The sequence below is a fragment of the Lepidochelys kempii genome, chromosome 3 (genome assembly GCF_965140265.1).
Source record: "Lepidochelys kempii isolate rLepKem1 chromosome 3, rLepKem1.hap2, whole genome shotgun sequence".
Taxonomy (NCBI): domain Eukaryota; kingdom Metazoa; phylum Chordata; order Testudines; family Cheloniidae; genus Lepidochelys; species Lepidochelys kempii.
Window position 1 is genome coordinate 149,664,196 of NC_133258.1, and position 17,524 is coordinate 149,681,719.

General features: G+C 39.8%; 1 protein-coding gene across 4 annotated transcripts in view; it reads left to right on the forward strand.

Moving 5' to 3' along the window:
- ZFAND3 (zinc finger AN1-type containing 3) overlaps window positions 1–17,524 on the forward strand; it is a 243,365-nt gene that overhangs the window by 53,302 nt on the left and 172,539 nt on the right. For all 4 annotated transcript variants that reach the window (XR_012158193.1, XM_073338549.1, XM_073338547.1 and 1 more), the window contains exons 2-3: window positions 5,351–5,391; window positions 7,658–7,684. Coding sequence is in view for 3 of the 4 variants with exons in the window: in XM_073338549.1 (XP_073194650.1) it covers window positions 5,351–5,391; window positions 7,658–7,684 (68 nt within the window). In the remaining variant the exon portion in view is untranslated. The remainder of the gene's footprint in view (window positions 1–5,350; window positions 5,392–7,657; window positions 7,685–17,524) is intronic.

A 17,524-nucleotide genomic window follows, 5' to 3' on the forward strand; every position in this document is an offset into this window, starting at 1 on the left:
CATCTGATCATTCTCTGTCCTTGGGGATTTTCCAGCTGCCTTGAAGTATCCTCTGCCTCTAATTTTCTATGTCATGCCACTTGACCTGGGTAGCTTGTTTCACTTTATAGTTCCTGAATCCACAGGGTAACTTTACATCAGTTAAATGGTTTCTTTTCTGACACTGTACCTTCCAATTGGTTTTAACTTCACAAGAAGAAAAGGAGTACTTGTGGCACCTTAGAGACTAACCAGTTTATTTGAGCATAAGCTTTATTTGAGCTGTAGCTCACGAAAGCTTATGCTCAAATAAATATGTTAGTCTCTAACGTGCTACAAGTACTCCTTTTCTTTTTGCTAATACAGACTAACACGGCTGCTACTCGGAAACCTTTTAACTTCATAGTCTCTTTAAGCCAATACCATTAGTTTGATTTGATTTATTCATATTTGTGGATATCTGAATACTAACTTAATTTACAACCTACCCTTGTAAATAATTTATCTATAGAAATCCATTGTTTAACAGACACAAGTATGCAATTCTCCATTAACTATCACTAAGTGTGAGATTGACTCTTGTGATGCCAATATGAGGTTAGAAACCTACCAGCAATTAAACGCACAGTCCCAGATTCCCCTACAGGATCAGTCCTCTAACGTACATGACCTATTGTGCCATATTTATAAAGCTTGACTTCAAAAGTCAGGCTATGTCTACGCTACCTCAGTAAGTCGACCTACGCTATGCAACTCCAGCTATGTTATTCACATACCTGGAGTCGACATATCTTAGGTCAAGTTACTGCAGGGTCTACACCTCTGCGGGTTGACGGGAGAAAATCTCCAGTTGACTTATCTTACTCTTATCATTGAGGGTAGAGTATAGGAGTCAACTGGAGAATGATCTACAGTCAATTTGGCAGGTCTTTACTAGACCCGCTAAATCGACCGCCAGTGGATCGATCTCAGACCGTCTATCCCCGCTGTAGTGTAGACCTGACCTCAGGTTCTCTCCCCCCTCCCCCCCATTCTTTATATATACAAGCAGTCTTTAACTCAAAGTTTCTGATAGAGGCTTATGGATTCAACGTTTTTTTTTTTATTTAAATGTTTTAAGAGATTATAATAAGCTTAGTCCTTAACATATTTTGTACTCAATTCAGATTTAATTTTAAACAGGTTTATTTGTAAAAAGAAAAACCATAGTATAATTTAAATAAAATTAAGAAATCCTTGATTTTTTTTAATCTATCCTGCATGAGATTCCCCATTTCTGTATTGACTTGGAGTTCTAGAACCATGGTACCTACCTCACCTTTACAAAAATAATTCAGCTGAACTTTATGAACAGTAGTGGCTTGCTTTTTCTGGAGATATATTAAGAATTTTTCAGTTTCAGCCTTATCTTCCAGTGTTTTGGGGAGATGGGTTAGCTATTAATAATTTACAGTGAAATATACAATGGAAACCTTTAGTCAGTTTTACTTTGTTAAAAATCATAACTTCATATTGCACTGCATAGAAACAGTATGAGACTTCTGTGGCATTACATACCTGATCTTGCTGGAAGTGGGTATAACTATGTGTAACTGGTATACATATACATGTTTAGTACTGGGGTATCCAGGTATACCAATGTGTAGCATTTAGTAGAGGTTTTTTGTTACACACCACTAAAATTTAAAAAAACCCACAGCTATGTATTTTGCTTTCAAAATATTGATTCTGTGACATCTATGCTGTGGCCTTAGTTGAACTGTTGTCTGACTCAAGATTACTCTGTTCTTCTGACTTCCACTCCTGTGCTCTAACCAAAAGAAAGCACTGCTTTCTATTTAGTTGTTTTGTTGTGAGCTCGGTCCTGCTTCCAGTGGAGTGGGTGGCTAGACTTCTGTTGACTTCAGGAGCAACAGGATTGGCCCCGTGTTATAAATGCCCGCCCTCCCATCCCTTCCCCATTTGCCACTGTTATCCACAGGCTGGTAGTGGTGTCCATTTCCCTAGTTAAGACCCAGATTCAGCAAAGCATTAACAACGTACTTAAGTACACTGAATTCTGAAGTGACCTTTTGTGACGAAAGGCTTGTCTACACTTAAATGCTACAGTTTAGACACTACCTACATCATTGGGGTGGATTAGGGTTGCCATCTTGGTAATATTTAAAAGCTGGACACTCCAGCAGGAGTACCAGAACCTCCCCTAACCTGTCTCGTCCCCCTGAGGCCCTGCCCACATCCACTCGTCTTCCCCCCCACTTCCTTGTCGCTTGCTGCTTTTCCCCTTCCACCCTCCCCACTCTCGCCAAGGTCAGGAGGGACTTCCCTGCAGGGCTGGGGCTGGGAGCTGCAGCCTCCCGACACAGGTAGGATGTTGCTCCAGCTGAGGTAGGGGCTGGCGTGGGTGATGACCTAGCACCTCCCGGCCTCCCCCGCCCGCAGTAACCAGACTTTGGGTGTCATGTCAGTAGATCTGACCGGATACTGTCAGGTCTCCTTTTCGACCAGACTTGCTGATCGAAAACCAGGCACCAGGGCCGCCCTAGGAGGGATTCTCCTGTTGGCCTAGGTTATCCACCTCCCTGAGAGGCAGTAGCTAGGTCAGCAGAAGAATTCTTCTGTCAACATAGCACTGTCTACACTTGGGGTTAGGTCAGCTTAACTATGTTGCTTGGGGGTGTGGATTTTTCACACTCCGGAGCAATGGAGTTGGGTCGACCTAACTTTTTAGTGTAGATCAGGCCTAAGTGTGAATTCAGTGGAACTTAAGTGCTTTGTTGAATTGGGTTTTAAACACTATTGCCCCCCCATCCGAAGATCTTCCATGTTATTTTAAAGAAAAATGATGGATTGACTGGAGTCAGAGTCTGGTGGATTTTGGTAGGATGATCTGTTTTTGCAGTGAGTACTATGCAGGATACAGCTTTGTAAGAAAATTGTTAAGTTTCTCATCAGCTTGTGTTAATGTATCCAAAATAAACAGGCCTTTTTAGGATTTTGCTTTATCTTTTATTTCTTGCATTGGCAGTTTCATTCCTCTGATCTTCTGGCTGAATGCAACTTCAATTTCTAGAGTGTTGCTTTGATTCTAAATCTCTTTGCTATCCCGCTGATTCTGGTTCTTTCTGCTTTGTTTTTTCAGTTGCCTTGCTGCATAGCACTGAACTGAAATTTAGTAATGGAGACTGGATCCAGAATGTACAACCTGCTTGACTTGTTCTCTATTCTTTTATTTTTTTGTGGGCTTAAAAAAAAGGATGTGCCAAATATGTAGTAGCACATCTCCTTTCTTCAGTGTAGTTTGACCACTGTGATCTTTCCTTCTTATGTGAACGAGAAACTGAAAGATTCTGTACAGTGACCTGAAGTTATTCAGCCAGTAAGATGAATATGTGGGGACTGTTTCATAGCACCACTTGTTCAGAACATCCAGCTCCTGTGCTGTGAAAGTGTGTCCTTTTTTTTCGTTAACATTGCAATATATTTCCTTCCCTCTCCATGCTTTTTCTTAAAAAAAAAATCCTATGAAGAGTAGACTTTGGATTGATAATTAGCAGGTGAGGCAGGTTGGTTATGCCTCTGAAAGCCTTCTTTCTCATTGCCAGCTCTGAAGTGATCAGTATGAACCACCCCTACGCTGCCTTGTTTTCTCTTGACTGCCATTTGGGGTTTGGTGGTTTTGCAGAGACGCTCCTGCCTGGCATATTGAGTCAGTCTAGAATGTTTCAGAGTAACAGACGTGTTAGTCTGTATTCGCAAAAAGAAAAGGAGTACTTGGGGCACCTTAGAGACTAACCAATTTATTAGAGCATAAGCTTTCGTGAGCTACAGCTCACTTCATCAGATGCATATCGTGGAAACTGCAGCAGACTTTATATATACACAGAGAATATGAACCAATACCTCCTCCCACCCCACTGTCCTGCTGGTAATAGCTTATCTAAAGTGATCATCAGGTATAACTCACAATCAGTGAGTACGGGACTTCAGTATGCTAATGCTGTAGGTGTGGGCTCACCTGCTGTTTTTAATTGCAGTCTTTCTGAAGGTAGATAATCTGTGTAGAATGACAATGCACATATTCAATATCTGGGTCTATATCAACCAGATGATGTATTTGTATGGTTGGATAGAGCGGCTCTGCTTTTTTTCCGCCCCTAGGATTTAATGTTTCTCCTTCGCACATACCACTCATATTTAAAATTAGTGTGTGTGTCTGTGCATCTCCTGCTATAGCTGACAAGTATGTTTGACTCATACCTGCAGTAACCTGTATTCTATTGGGATTTTTAGTCAATTATAAACCAACTTTCACCTTTGCAGAAAGTCAAAAGCATCTTAATGTCCTGAAATGCCTGGCACAAAGATATGAGTAATCATATCTGGATTTTCTCTATGTTACAGGAAAATAGTTTAAAATGCCCTATTTGCAAAACACTTAGAATGTTTCTATAATTCCATCAGGAAAATACTTAATCTGAGAAGTAATTGGTCTGAAAAGACACTTATAGAAATACTTGCCATTTGACACTACAGTGGTCTCCATTGAGTGCCTAGATTTTTATAACATACATAAACTATGCAAGTTGTGGGTTCTTTTTCAAAATTCCAGCTTTGTTTGATTTTAAACTAGAAATGTAATTATTTTGGTAGGCTCCATTGTTTTTGTTCCCACATCTGTCTTTACCTTTAGAAACATAGATAATTTAGTGCTAGTGAGACTTTCCAGGTAGACAGCCCATGAAAAGTGAGTTCCTCTATTTTCGGAACTGGTCTAGCATGGGCAGTTTTGCTATAACCTTGCTTACCAGCATGTACTTCAACCCTGCTCAGAATGGTGTTAAAGTGCTTTCTCATGTAACCCCAAAATGTGCCTTTTATGGCGTTTGGTCTGAACCAAATCAGGAATATTGGACAAATCAAATCCTGCGTAGTTTGTGTAGAAGAAAACATGTCAACATATGTCCTGAAATGTTACAAAGGGAGATTGCCAGTCCTGAAAACCTGTTGCTGCTGCAGGGAGCTGTCACATTCAAGTGGAATAATTCAGCTTTTCATGTCTATCATACCTGTTATCCTACAGGTTATTTATGAATGCTAGGATAAATGTTTGGAAGCCATGCTTTGAAAGCTCTTTCCCAAGTTGAAGAAAGATTGTCAAATGAGATTCTTTCCCACCCTCTGCCCCGCCTTCAGTTCTGCCAGCCCGTTGCCACTGATGACTTGTATAGGTGCCTAGCCATTTAAATTTTTGTCCCCTCCTACCGTTGTTTTCCTTCTGAAAACTCCTGATGTATTGCTTAGAATTATAATAATGAATTTTTAGCTCTACTCTTTTTTTTTTTTTTTTTTTTTTTTCCCCTTGCCCTAGGTCCAGCAAGACTATGAATCTCTGTTCCAAATGCTTTGCTGGTAAGTGCACTAAAAGGTTTTGTGTTTTTCTTCGACTATCTAAATCACATTGTTGCCATCTCTTTTGGGGTTTATGCATGGGGTTCAGTTTTTTCAGTGTGTGTGAAATCAGATTCTCCTCACTTTGGTTCTTCATTTTATTTGCTCAGGTTTGTTGAAACAATCCCCAATATTTAAAGCAAGAGCCTCTAGTATAAACATGCCCATCAAGCCTTCACCCAGTGAAGATAACAGAAGTCTGGGATGCCCTTGACCTGTAGAGCTCCAGTCTTAGTGCAACTCGTGTAAATTTCACATAGCTTTCCAAATATATCAGTCTGGTTTGGCATTTTGAATTCAGTCGGTCACATTTTTACTCTCCTACTAAACACCAAACTCTTGCATAGATGAAACTATAAAAGGAAGAGTGGCAGCCATGGAAATCAGTCCTGCGGCCCATGTGTATTTAATATCCAACTTGTACATTAAATCATTGGTTGTTGACCAACAGGCTCAACCCTAAGCTCTGCATCCTGTTGCAAACTTGGGGAATGCTGCGAACTGTTATCAACCTTTTGTCAGTCTCTTGTAGCTTGCACCCTCTTGCATTAACTTTCTCGATTTTGAAATCATTCTATTGCCATTCATTATACTAATGCCACTTTACCATAATTAAAGCTCTTCCATTGTTCCATGTCTTAAAAGAATCTCCTTCAAGGGCTAGAAGTAAATATTAAAAGCTGAGGCAAAAAAACTCAATCTTATTATGGTTTAGATTCTTGGCTGAGCCCTAAAACTAAAATGTAATGACCCATTAGAACTTTTTTAGGTTATTCATTTTAAATGCATAAATCCATGTTTGTTGGTTTGTTTTTATAAATTTGAGCTAAGAGTGCATAAACTACCCGCCAGATTCCTTTTGGAATTTCTCTTTAAAGTCTAGGAAGACCCTTGCTTGGTGGATCATAGATAATATACAAGTTCACCATACTAATTTCATAAAGGAATAAAGTACCACAAACTTCGATGTACATGAGTACTGAAAAACATGCAGATTTCAGATTCCAAGTAAGTATTAGACATACAAGTATGTTTAAGTATCAAATATACACTTTTATATTTGAGAGGAAAGGGAGGTGAGGTAATATCTTTTATTGGGCCGACTTCTCTTGGTGGAAGGTACAGGCTTTTGAGCTACAAAGAGCTGTTCCTCAGATCTGGGGAAGTGATACTCTGCTTCCTTCCCCAGTCCTGCAGAAGAACTCTGTATAGCTCAAAAGCTTGTACCTGCCACCAATAAAAGTTGATCCAATAAAAGATATTGCCTCACCTACCTTGTCTCTCTCGTATCCTGGGACCAACACAGCTGCAGCAACTCTACAAACAACCTGTATATTTAATAGTTAGCTATAAACTGACAATTTTGCATATCTTGGAGTTAACCGAACAATCCAGGCTGTACAAACAGCAGCTCAACATGGAGTGGAGCTTCTTTAAACTTTGATTTGTATTGATTTTTCTTCAGAAGAAAACAAGTTTAAGATGTATTTTCTTCCTGTTGTGCAAGTCTTGTTTGAAAAGCCCTTCCCCTCCGAGTAAGTACCCTGCATATGCAAAGGCTTACTCACACTGTGAGTGATATTGTTCAAACCTATATGTAAAAACTTTAAAATGTCAAGGATCCCTTAGAGCCATTTTAGTCTCTTTTCTAAAATACACTGTATTATGTGAGTTTAAAGCTACAGAATCCATTAGACCTTGACAGTCTGGGATCAGTGATCAGATTGCCACTAGTTATTACTGACAGGGAGAGAACTGATATTCTAAGAGTGCCAAACTTGCTTTTGCTGTCTTAGGTCCCAATTATGTCTTGTTGGTAATCTTCATATGGCAGGAGTCTTCTAGTATTCATTAACAGGTGATAACTAGCACACTTTCCTCTAATACTTTCCCTCTTCTTTTTTTTTTTTTTTAAAAAAGCGAGTGACTGATTTTCTGTGGATTTTTTTAATGTAATGTTGTTGGATTTCAACCAGACCATTAAAATAGGAAGGCAAAGACTTGTACTCTGCTCCTGTAAATTGAACCACAATAGTTATCAAGAAAACCATCAAAATCAAAAACCATAATTTAGACCCCCCAAAAATGCCAAGGATTCTTCCTCTTACATTTTTGTGATAAGGTGGCAAGCTATAAACTAATGTGTTGTAGCAGTTTTGCATGAGGGGGAGAATTTGTGAGTGTTATTACTTATCTTGACCCTTGTTTCCTTTCTCTTTCATTTTAGAAAAAAGAAATCCACACAATGAAAAAGGTTAGTAACTAGGCGGTTAAGTAACTGAATTAAAACAAAAAATGGAGGGCGGGTCTCTTCTGTCCCCTTTCTCTGAGGGGAAAAAAAATTCCACTCTGGTAGAAGGTAGAATTTTATATATATCAGGTGAGGAGGGCAACAGGCTACTGAGGAAACAAAACATAATTGCTGGGTTTGCATTGCAGTATAAATTACAGAAACAGTGTCTTCCTGCCTTCCTTTACCTTTTTTGCCATAATTTCAATCTTGCCAAATTATATACAAGTTCCTGAATATATAATCATGATCTGATATGATCTTTCTTTCCCTGAAACATTCATGGGTATTACATAATTAGTCTTCAGTTGTGATAAGAAATGGGATTAAATTGGCACAGATCTGGTCAGAGCAAAGGGCAATGCCCAGGAGCTGTTCTTTAATTCTTGTTTGGCCAAATACTAACAACGGCTAAATGACTATGGGGATGAACATATGGGGTGATCTGGCAACTTGTTTGTTTAACCTGTGGTCGGTCAAAAAGGAAAAGTAGCATGATCATGGGCTAGGAGCCAGGAATTTCTGAGCAGTATGCTAGGCACTTTATAGACAAGTGTGAAGATAAACCCTTTCTGGTAGAAATTGAAGTACTAACCTCGAAAGGCTTGAAAGTTCACAGGACTATTCAACATGACCACAGACCTAGCATTTCTGGTTTAATTCTTAGTTCTTAACTTGCACAAAAAGGTTTATGAAACTCTGGAGAGAAGAGTTTGAAATTAACAAGTAATTTTTTTTGAGAAAAATCAAACCTCTCTTAGTTAAGAATTAGTAAAAATCACAGATCCTGAAATGTTAAAATGCTTTCAACAGAGACTCTTAACATTAATCCTGGGTCAGCAAAGTACTTTATAGTGTGCTGGTCTTCATTTTGTAATGGTGCCTAAAAGCTATCTATACCCCACTGTCTCCAGTAGAGGTACTGTAGGGTGAAACCTTGATGTTGAATTGTCACAGATGAATTAACTGTAGATTGCTAACCTATAATAACTTTAGACATCTCACATATCCAAACTAGAAACTAAAGGAGGTTTTGGAATTAATTGAGAAACTTAACAGTAACAGGTCACCGGGACCAGATGGCATTCACCCAAGAGTTCTGAAAGAACTCAAATGTGAAATTGCGGAACTATTAACTACGGTTTGTAACCTGTCCTTTAAATCAGCTACTGTACCCAATGACTGGAAGATAGCTAATGTAACGCCAATATTTAAGAAGGGCTCTAGAGGTGATCCTGGCAGTTACAGACTGGTAAGTCTAACGTTAGTACTGGGCAAATTAGTTGAAACAATAGCAAAGAATAAAATTGTCAGACACCTAGAAGAACACAAATTGTTGCGCAAAAGTCAACATGGTTTCTGTAAAGGGAGATCGTGTCTTACTAATCTATTAGAGTTCTTTGAGGGGGGTCAACAAATATGTGGACAAGGGGGATCCAATGGACATAGTGTACTTAGATTTCCAGAAAGCTTTTGACTAGGTCCCTCACCAAAGGTTCTTACGTAAATTAAGTTGTCATGGGATAAGAGGGAAAATCTTTTCCATGGACTGAGAACAGGTTAAAAGACAGGGAACAAAAGGTAAGAATAAATGGTAAATTTTCAGAATGGGAGGGGTAACTAGTGGTGTTCCCCAAGGGTCAGTCCTAGGACCAGTACTATTTAACTTATTCATAAATGATCTGGAGAAAGGGGAAACAGTGAGGTGGCAAAGTTTGCAGATAATACTAAACTGCTCAAGATAGTAAAGACCAAAGCAGACTGTGAAGAACTTAAAAAAGATCTCACAAAACTAAGTGATTGGGCAACAAAATGGCAAATGAAATTGAATGTGGATAAATGTAAAGTAATGCACATTGGAAAAAATACCCCCAACTATACATACAATATGATGGGGGCTAATTTAGCTACAACTAATCAGGAGAAAGATCTTGGAGTCATCGTGGAGAGTTCTCTGAAGACGTCCACGCAGTGTGCAGCAGCAGTCAAAAAAGCAAATGGGATGTTAGGAAACGTTAAAAAAGGGATAGAGGATAAGAGAATATCTTATTGCCCTTATATAAATCCATGGTACGCCCACATCCTGAATACTGCGTACAGATGTGGTCCCCTAATCTCAAAAAAGATATATTGGCATTAGAAAAGTTTCAGAAAAGGGCAACTAAAATGATTAGGGGTTTGGAACGGGTCCCATATGAGAAGATATTAAAGAAGCTAGGACTTTTCAGTTTGGAAAAGAGGAGACTAAGGGGGGGATATGGTAGAGGTATATAAAATCATGATTGGTGTGGAGAAAGTGAATAAGGAAAAGTTATTTACTTGTTCCCATAATATAAGAACTAGGGGCCACCAAATGAAATTAATGGGCAGCAGGTTTAAAACAAATAAAAGGAAGTTCTTCTTCACTCAGCACACAGTTAACCTGTGGAACTCCTTGCCTGAGGAGGTTGTGAAGGCTAGGACTATAACAGGGTTTAAAAGGGAACTGATTAAATTCATGGCGGTTAAGTCCATTAATGGCTATTAGCCAGGATGGGTGAGGAATGGTGTCCCTAGCCTCTGTTTGTCAGAGGGTGGAGATGGATGGCAGGAGAGAGATCACTTGATCATTACCTGTTAGGTTCACTCCCTCTGGGGTACCTGGCATTGGCCACTGTCAGTAGACAGGATACCGGGCTGGATGGACCTTTGGTCTGACCCAGTATGGCCATTCTTATGTTCTTATGAAATGCTATATTGTCATACTTTTTCAAATTGGAATGTAGAATGCTAAGTGAGAAAATGCAGATGGATAGGTAGACTAGGTACTTCATCGACACCACATTCTATACCATTACTACAACCTGTCCTGTCAATTTGGCAAACTGTTAGTGCTCAGTGCCTGAATTACTAGAGACTGTGGGATTTTCAAAAGCATCTAGCATTGGCCTAACTCTGCTTCCACTGAAGTCTGTGGGACTCTTACTGAAGACTTCAGTGGGAGCAGGGTTAGGCCGATGCTGAGCAAACCCACTCTTAAATTGTAGGGTCTTTCAGGCAGGGACTGTTTTCCTATATATTTGTATAGCACCTGGCATAACAAAGTCTAAATCCTGAGACTCTGGGCACTAGTGCAAAACAAATAGACCTCTCACTAACACCAAATATTTATGTGTACTCTTTCCTTAAATCATTATATAAATATGTTTCACCTTTAGTCCATTTGCTCTCAGACTAGTGGAAGGTAGTTATTATGGAGCAGACAGGAAAGGAAAAGGAATGCAGGCAATGGTTGCAGCTTGCCCAAAGGCTAATACATGAAACTAAAGGTAAGTGCCATAGTACAAGATTGTATGGTGGGGAGATGCACAGAGACCTCTGGAAGTAAAACAGAATAATTTAAGAACATCAGCGGGATAAAATATTTCTAACAAAACTCTTGAGGGGCTTCATAGTGCTTCTCACTGAGGCTATAATTGAAGGTATGTATGAGGGAACTAGACCCAAGCTATCTTCCATCTCTAACTTCTGATTTAAACCATGCTACAAGATTTCCACATTTACCTGAACCACTATATCAGCATAATTCGATTCAAGAATATACTTCTTTCTCTGAGCTGTGCATGCAACATATTATGTACATGTGGTGAGTTCTCTAAAATTGTCAGAAAAGACTGAATGTCTTGATTGCTGGTTCACTGTCATTTGTTGCTTGAAATTGTGTGTGCGTGTGTTCTTGTGCTACCATCTTGACAAATAAAATCCTGTTTAATTATGACCAAAATCTACAATAGAGTAGAAATCATAGAATATCAGGGTTGGAAGGGACCTCAGGAGGTCATCTAGTCCAAAATCATTATTGCTGACCACCAAACTGGCAATATGTATCAATACGTATGCAGTGGCTATATGTCAGACTATAAAGTTTTGTTACTTGAACACAATATTGATTTTTATTTTCCCTTCAATTTGAGGGACGCATATAACAAGGAAAGAGGGATAAAAAAATGGCACTGCTTTCTCTAAGGTGGGTTCATATATACAACATACCAATGTTCTGCCTTGGTTTTCATCTTTTAATGTAGATCTAGAAAACTATAAAAGCCATTTCAGTGGCAAATCTTTATTCCCCAGAATTCTTCTGCATCCCAGATTGTGCAGAATTATTAAATTAATTTCTATACACTTTTAACCCTGCCACTCCCATTGAGGAGGCCCACTGCTGTAGTAGATTTTTAAGAACTAGACATGACTTGTTTAGAAACTCATTAAATGACAGAAAGAATTACTCTTCAGCAAAACCAGAAATTATCCTTTCATCTGTCTCCCTGAATGATTTTCCTGGATTTACAATGGTAGCTCCACCCTGCTTGTTCTAGGCTGCAAGAGACTGGAATCAAGGTTGGGTTCCTTCATGGCAATGTAAAGCGACCACAGGGATGACCCGAGAAACACTCTTTGGGGGTGCATTTCCAAGTCGCTTTTTGGAATCAGTAAACTGCAGAGCAGATCTTCTATCAGTCTTTTGGCTTGCTGTGTGGGAAACAATTCCAACAAAAATACAAGCATTTTCAGACTGCTGTTTCATATCCTGTAATCTGTGCTATATAGTATTGCACAATAAATGGCAAACCATTTATGTACTTTGTTCCTCCCTTTGCCCCTGAAGGAAACTTCTGTTTCTAAATGAAATATCAAAAAATCCAGTGTGTTTGCGTTGACTAGGTGCTTACCCTCTCTACTGATGTGCAGCCTCATGTTTTAGTGCTCTGATGTTGAAAGAGCAGCAAGAAATATCTACAGCGTAAAAGCAGCATTGTGTCTGTACGCAGCACCTTTTTTTAGGAGGGCTGCAGTATGGTGTCTGTGTTAGTCTCTAATATAAGCTGGCATCTCCTTTTTTATTGCTCCATTAGACTGGATCTTTGATAGTGGTGGGTTCCCATTGTATTCATGTCTGTCTTAGTGTTTCTAGCATACAGAATGTTTACTGCAAGATTGTTAAAGCAAATTCACTTGACTAGCATTTGAGAGACTGGCAGTATTTTTGTGTTCCAGTCCATTTTGTATTACACATTCAAACTGATAAGCATTCTTTTGAAAATTGTGTAGCCAATCACACCGCTCACCATGGTAACTCGAGCTAAGGTAGCCTGGAAATACCCATCTACAGGGTCCTGAAGCATCATAGATATTTATTTAGCATTCAGCATATCTTCATTTGGTCTTCTATACAGCCCTCCCCGGTTGCAGGTTAAAGGTTTGTATTTTTAATGGGAAGAGAGAGAAGAATGCCACAGAACTTGTAAACACTCAGAGAATCCAAGCATATATCAAACCTTACTAAGGAGGAGAATCATGATTGTGAAAAAGAATTAAATGGAAGCTAAATAAAGGATTTGATTGGGATTTGGTTTATTGACACTCTTAATTTGCATTGTCTACCCTCAATACCTTTTACCTTGCTAGCTGGCCCTTATCATTTTGCGCCATTAGCAAGACTGAAGCCTCTGCAAAGTGTGACGACCCAGGTGATAGCATTGCCTGGTTCATTAAAACGGGCTAATATTTGTAGTCATGTGGGAAGCATTTACTACTCTTCTAAATGCGACTTGATTAGTGAATCATAAGCAAACAAGACAAAAGATAAAGTCCTAATGTTTTGGAGGAGAAATACTTATGTGTAGGAAACCAGTTCATCCAAGTATAGTTGCATTCCTAATTTAATTTAGCTGTGGTTGATGAGGCAACCTGTGACAAATTATGCTGTAGAAGATTTCCCCCTACATGTAGCTAGAAATCAATATGTGCAGGGTATAGGATGGGCAGAAGGGTAGTATACAGCAGTTTTTGAGGGGTGAATATAATATTTTGGGTTACTCAATGAGGTGAATATAATTTACATCTCTTTCAAAGGTGGGTCCTGCCGTCTTCTCTATAGCCATGACGCAGAAATATTACTACGGGGTTCTACACCCTGGTAGCAGAATTAGTGTAGTACTGGTGTGAGGTGGGAATTAGGGGTTGTGTACTCCCTGCATGCCAAGAGCCCTGCTTAATGAGGGCTCCCTGTATACAAATATGCAACAAAGATTTTGGGAGCCTGGCTGGTGGCTCAGCCACTGGGCTGATCTGCAAGTTATCTTCTCTCTCCTTTCTCCCCTCTCCCTCATGCCACCCCTTTCTTCCCCAAACAAAGTAGTAAGGGGTGTATAAACATTGTGGGAGGCCATGGCCACAGAGTGGATCTACTGCTGCACTATAATTGATGGGAGGAAGGAGGATTCTTTATGAAGCCTGGCACTCAAGCTGTGCATGGGCCCAGGACAATTCATATCTTCCTATCTGGATGTCCCCAGCATCAGGAAGATGGCATTTCATCTAGTCACATTAAAAAGTGTCTCTTCACAAACATAAAGGCTAGAAATACAGCACTCTTACAATGGGAACTTTTAAATTTTGTAGCAATTGATGGGTAAGCCTTCAATGCACTAAAGAGAGTTTCCTACTGGCCAGTAGATTTAGCCTGTACTGAATGGGGTTAATGTCTTCTCATGAAGATATTAAACCTCTTTGTGACAGGAATCTAGATATGTTAATGCTGTCATGCGAGGTATGTGAGCCCTTTTGTTAGGGGAACAACAAAGCTACCAGTTTAAGAGGCCATGATGAGTTCCATTACACTTGAGATCCAGTATTGCTTCAATGTTTTCATAATTCCTATTTAAGGAGACGTGGAACTAAGATCACAAAAGATGATTGGAATGATTTTTAGCTGTTGCGACTTTGACAGCCTGGTAGTTTGAGGCTCATTAATGTAAACCATTACAAATCGCACTTTACAGTTAACTAGAAGTGTGACCTCTGCTAGGTGCTGGCTGCCTGAAAAGACTGCAATGTCTGTTTTTAATTTTTAATACGTTTTTGTACCTGAATAATTTTATTGCTTGGTATTTTCCATGCCTATTGTTATCTCAAGGGCTGGCTAATTCCACTAACTTTGACTGCAGAGCGGAGCACCCTTTTTGCCTTTTGTTTTTGTTTAATTTTTGTACAAAGAGCTGTTCTTTTATTTTGTCTTGTACATTTTGTTGTTTGTAGTGAAGAGTCCATTTCCTCCTATTTCATAAATATATTGTTCATCTAACTTCTAGCTCATTATCCTCTCCATGCTGCCTGCTGAAACACCAACTCTAATTTAGTCCCTTGTGTTCTGGTTCTCAGGTGATTTAAAAAATGTTTAGAAGTGTGACTTAATTGCATTGATGTTTGCACATTGTCAGCATGAAAGCAAAGACGAGTTACATATTTAGACAGTGCGACCCGCAGGTTTAATTCATTAAGCCTTCTTGTTTGTAACTCCATTCTCTTTTACATGTGTGCATAAGGTGGGGGGAAGGAATCTCTGCTATTCATATTTAGCAATTTGGGTGAGTTATGGAAAAGCCTGTGCTCTGTTTTGTGTATTTGCTCATTTGGAAACCTTGTGTAGCTTATAGAGACACTGGTGATTTGTTCCCTAGCCTCCCTGTGGTGTTTGTTCCATATTACAATCTAATTCCACGTCCGTGTCGTGCACTCCTGAGCCGTTAATTTGTACATTTCGATGCAGTTTGTTTCATCGTGTTTTTTGTAATCCAAACTGAATGTAACGAGCTGTGTGCTTTGGGGACCCAGCCTTGCCTTGCCAATTAGAACAAGTGGTTACTGAGAGAGAGTATGTTTTAAATAAAACATGGCACCTCTGAGTGGGACCAGGCAGCCTTCGGGGAATAAAAGAAAGTGTTTAACTCTTTCTTTGTGAAAAGAAAGAGGTCCGTATCTGAGCACATTTTTAAACCATTCAATTCGTTCCTTAAAGATATGGGATTCAAATCCATGTTTTGTCACTAGGATAGAATTTAGTTTGTCATTGGAGATACCTGTTGTTCAGAGCTGTGTGTTGAATATTTAGAAATGCAACGGGATATCTGTCTGGTTTACTGCATGTTTTCTAGGATCTGAGCCACTAATGCTGTGTGGAAAATTATACAGGGCACAAGCAGCTAAACTCCCTCTTTTCCCTTGCACCTCTGGGTCTGGGTTTGGACAAAAATTGGTACCAAGTGGAAAAGGAGCTAGCTGGAGAGGTGTTTTGCAAAACTATTCAGAAATCTAGCGACAAAAAGTGCTAAATAAGGTTATTTTTTACTACATGCTAGATGAACCTGTTACCTTCTTTGATCCAGAAACTAGTGTTAAAGCTAATGAATTACCACTTAGTTCACCTACAAGGAGTCTAACTTCGTTTTGGGAAAAACAAATTAAATAAACATATTAATAAAAGTGCAGGTTTCTCTTTGGTTTGCTGACACTCCACAATTCCAGTCTATAAGGAAATCCTCATTGCCATTCCATTACTTAAGGTAACCCACAAAAAGCAGTTTTGTGCTCTATTATTATACTTCCATCACCTGCCAAAACTATCAGCAGTTCTGCCTGCCTTTGTTTTTGCAGTGATTGAACTCCTGCTGAATTCAATCAAGACACAACAAAACATGGAGGTTAGCTCTGCTTTGCCTTCCTCCTCTTCACCTAGATTACATCTGCTTTTACACCTTAGGTATGGAAGGAAATCAGACTCTTTACCACCTCTAACTAAGGACACTGAGTGAAATTAGGTGAGTAGTCATCGTGATAGACAGAGACAACATTTCAGCAGCCATTATTATAAGCAAGGAGAGACCACAAACAAAACTTTCCTCAGGGAAACCTTTTAGCTCAGCAGTGTTTTTTTTTTAAAAAAAAAAAAAAGTACTGAAAGCTAGACATCGCCTGAGAAGGCTGAATGATGGGCCAGAGGGGCTCTGCAGAATTGGGTACCTGGACAAAAGTGAGCTGGTTATAGAAACTTATGTAAGTAGTAGATGGCCAATAACTAGAGCCCCCTGAAATTCTTTGGTTTGTTCTTAAGCAATTTTGTCTTCTTTTGTTTTTTTCCATTTTATCCATAGAGGGAGGAGGGTGTCGGGTCGTGCCTCTGAGGGGATGGCAGACCTTGGGGGCAGTGTTTGCAGAGCAAGCACATGCCACATTCACTCTGCAGTGGCAACTGCCATCCTGCGGACCTGGGCCCAGCTCCCCGGTACGGGTGCTGCGACCCCTGGGGTTGCTGCAACACCCACTCAAATTGCCTCCCTCTCCCCCATGACAGAAGGACAGCTGGGCCAAAGCTGAGTGGTGCTGCAGCACTGCAACCCCATGTGCTAGATTGCAACACCCATAACAGGAATCTAGGCCCACCCCTGTGGGGCAGGAGCCACTGTTGTATGGTGAGTTTTTTGTTTTATGTTTTCCATTTTAGTTCATGTTTTGTATTTTCAAAAAACGTGGTCTACTAATAACTCATCAGTGTTTACCTGAGAGGAAGGATGGTGTCATGTTTAGGGTACTAGTCTGGAACTGGGGAATTCCGGGGTCCAATTCCTTGCTCCACAGCAGGACTTCTGAGACTCCCTGGGTAAGTCATTTAGTCTTTCCGTGCCTCGGTTCCCCATGTGTAAAATGGGGATAATAGCACTTCCCTAACTCACAGGGGTATTGTGAGGGTAAATACATCAAAGATTGAGAGGCATTCAAATATTACGGTAATGGAGCCATATAAATACCTAGCAGAGATCTGCCTCTGCACACTTGGAAAAAGGAAAAAAAAAAAAAAATCTTGTGGTATAAGAAGCAGGCTTACGGAGGAATACAGCCAATGCAGCAGGTATGGGTTTTTAGTCAAATGACCTTTCACGATACTATGTGTCACCTCAAAAGTTAGGCCTCTACTGGGTTGTCAGT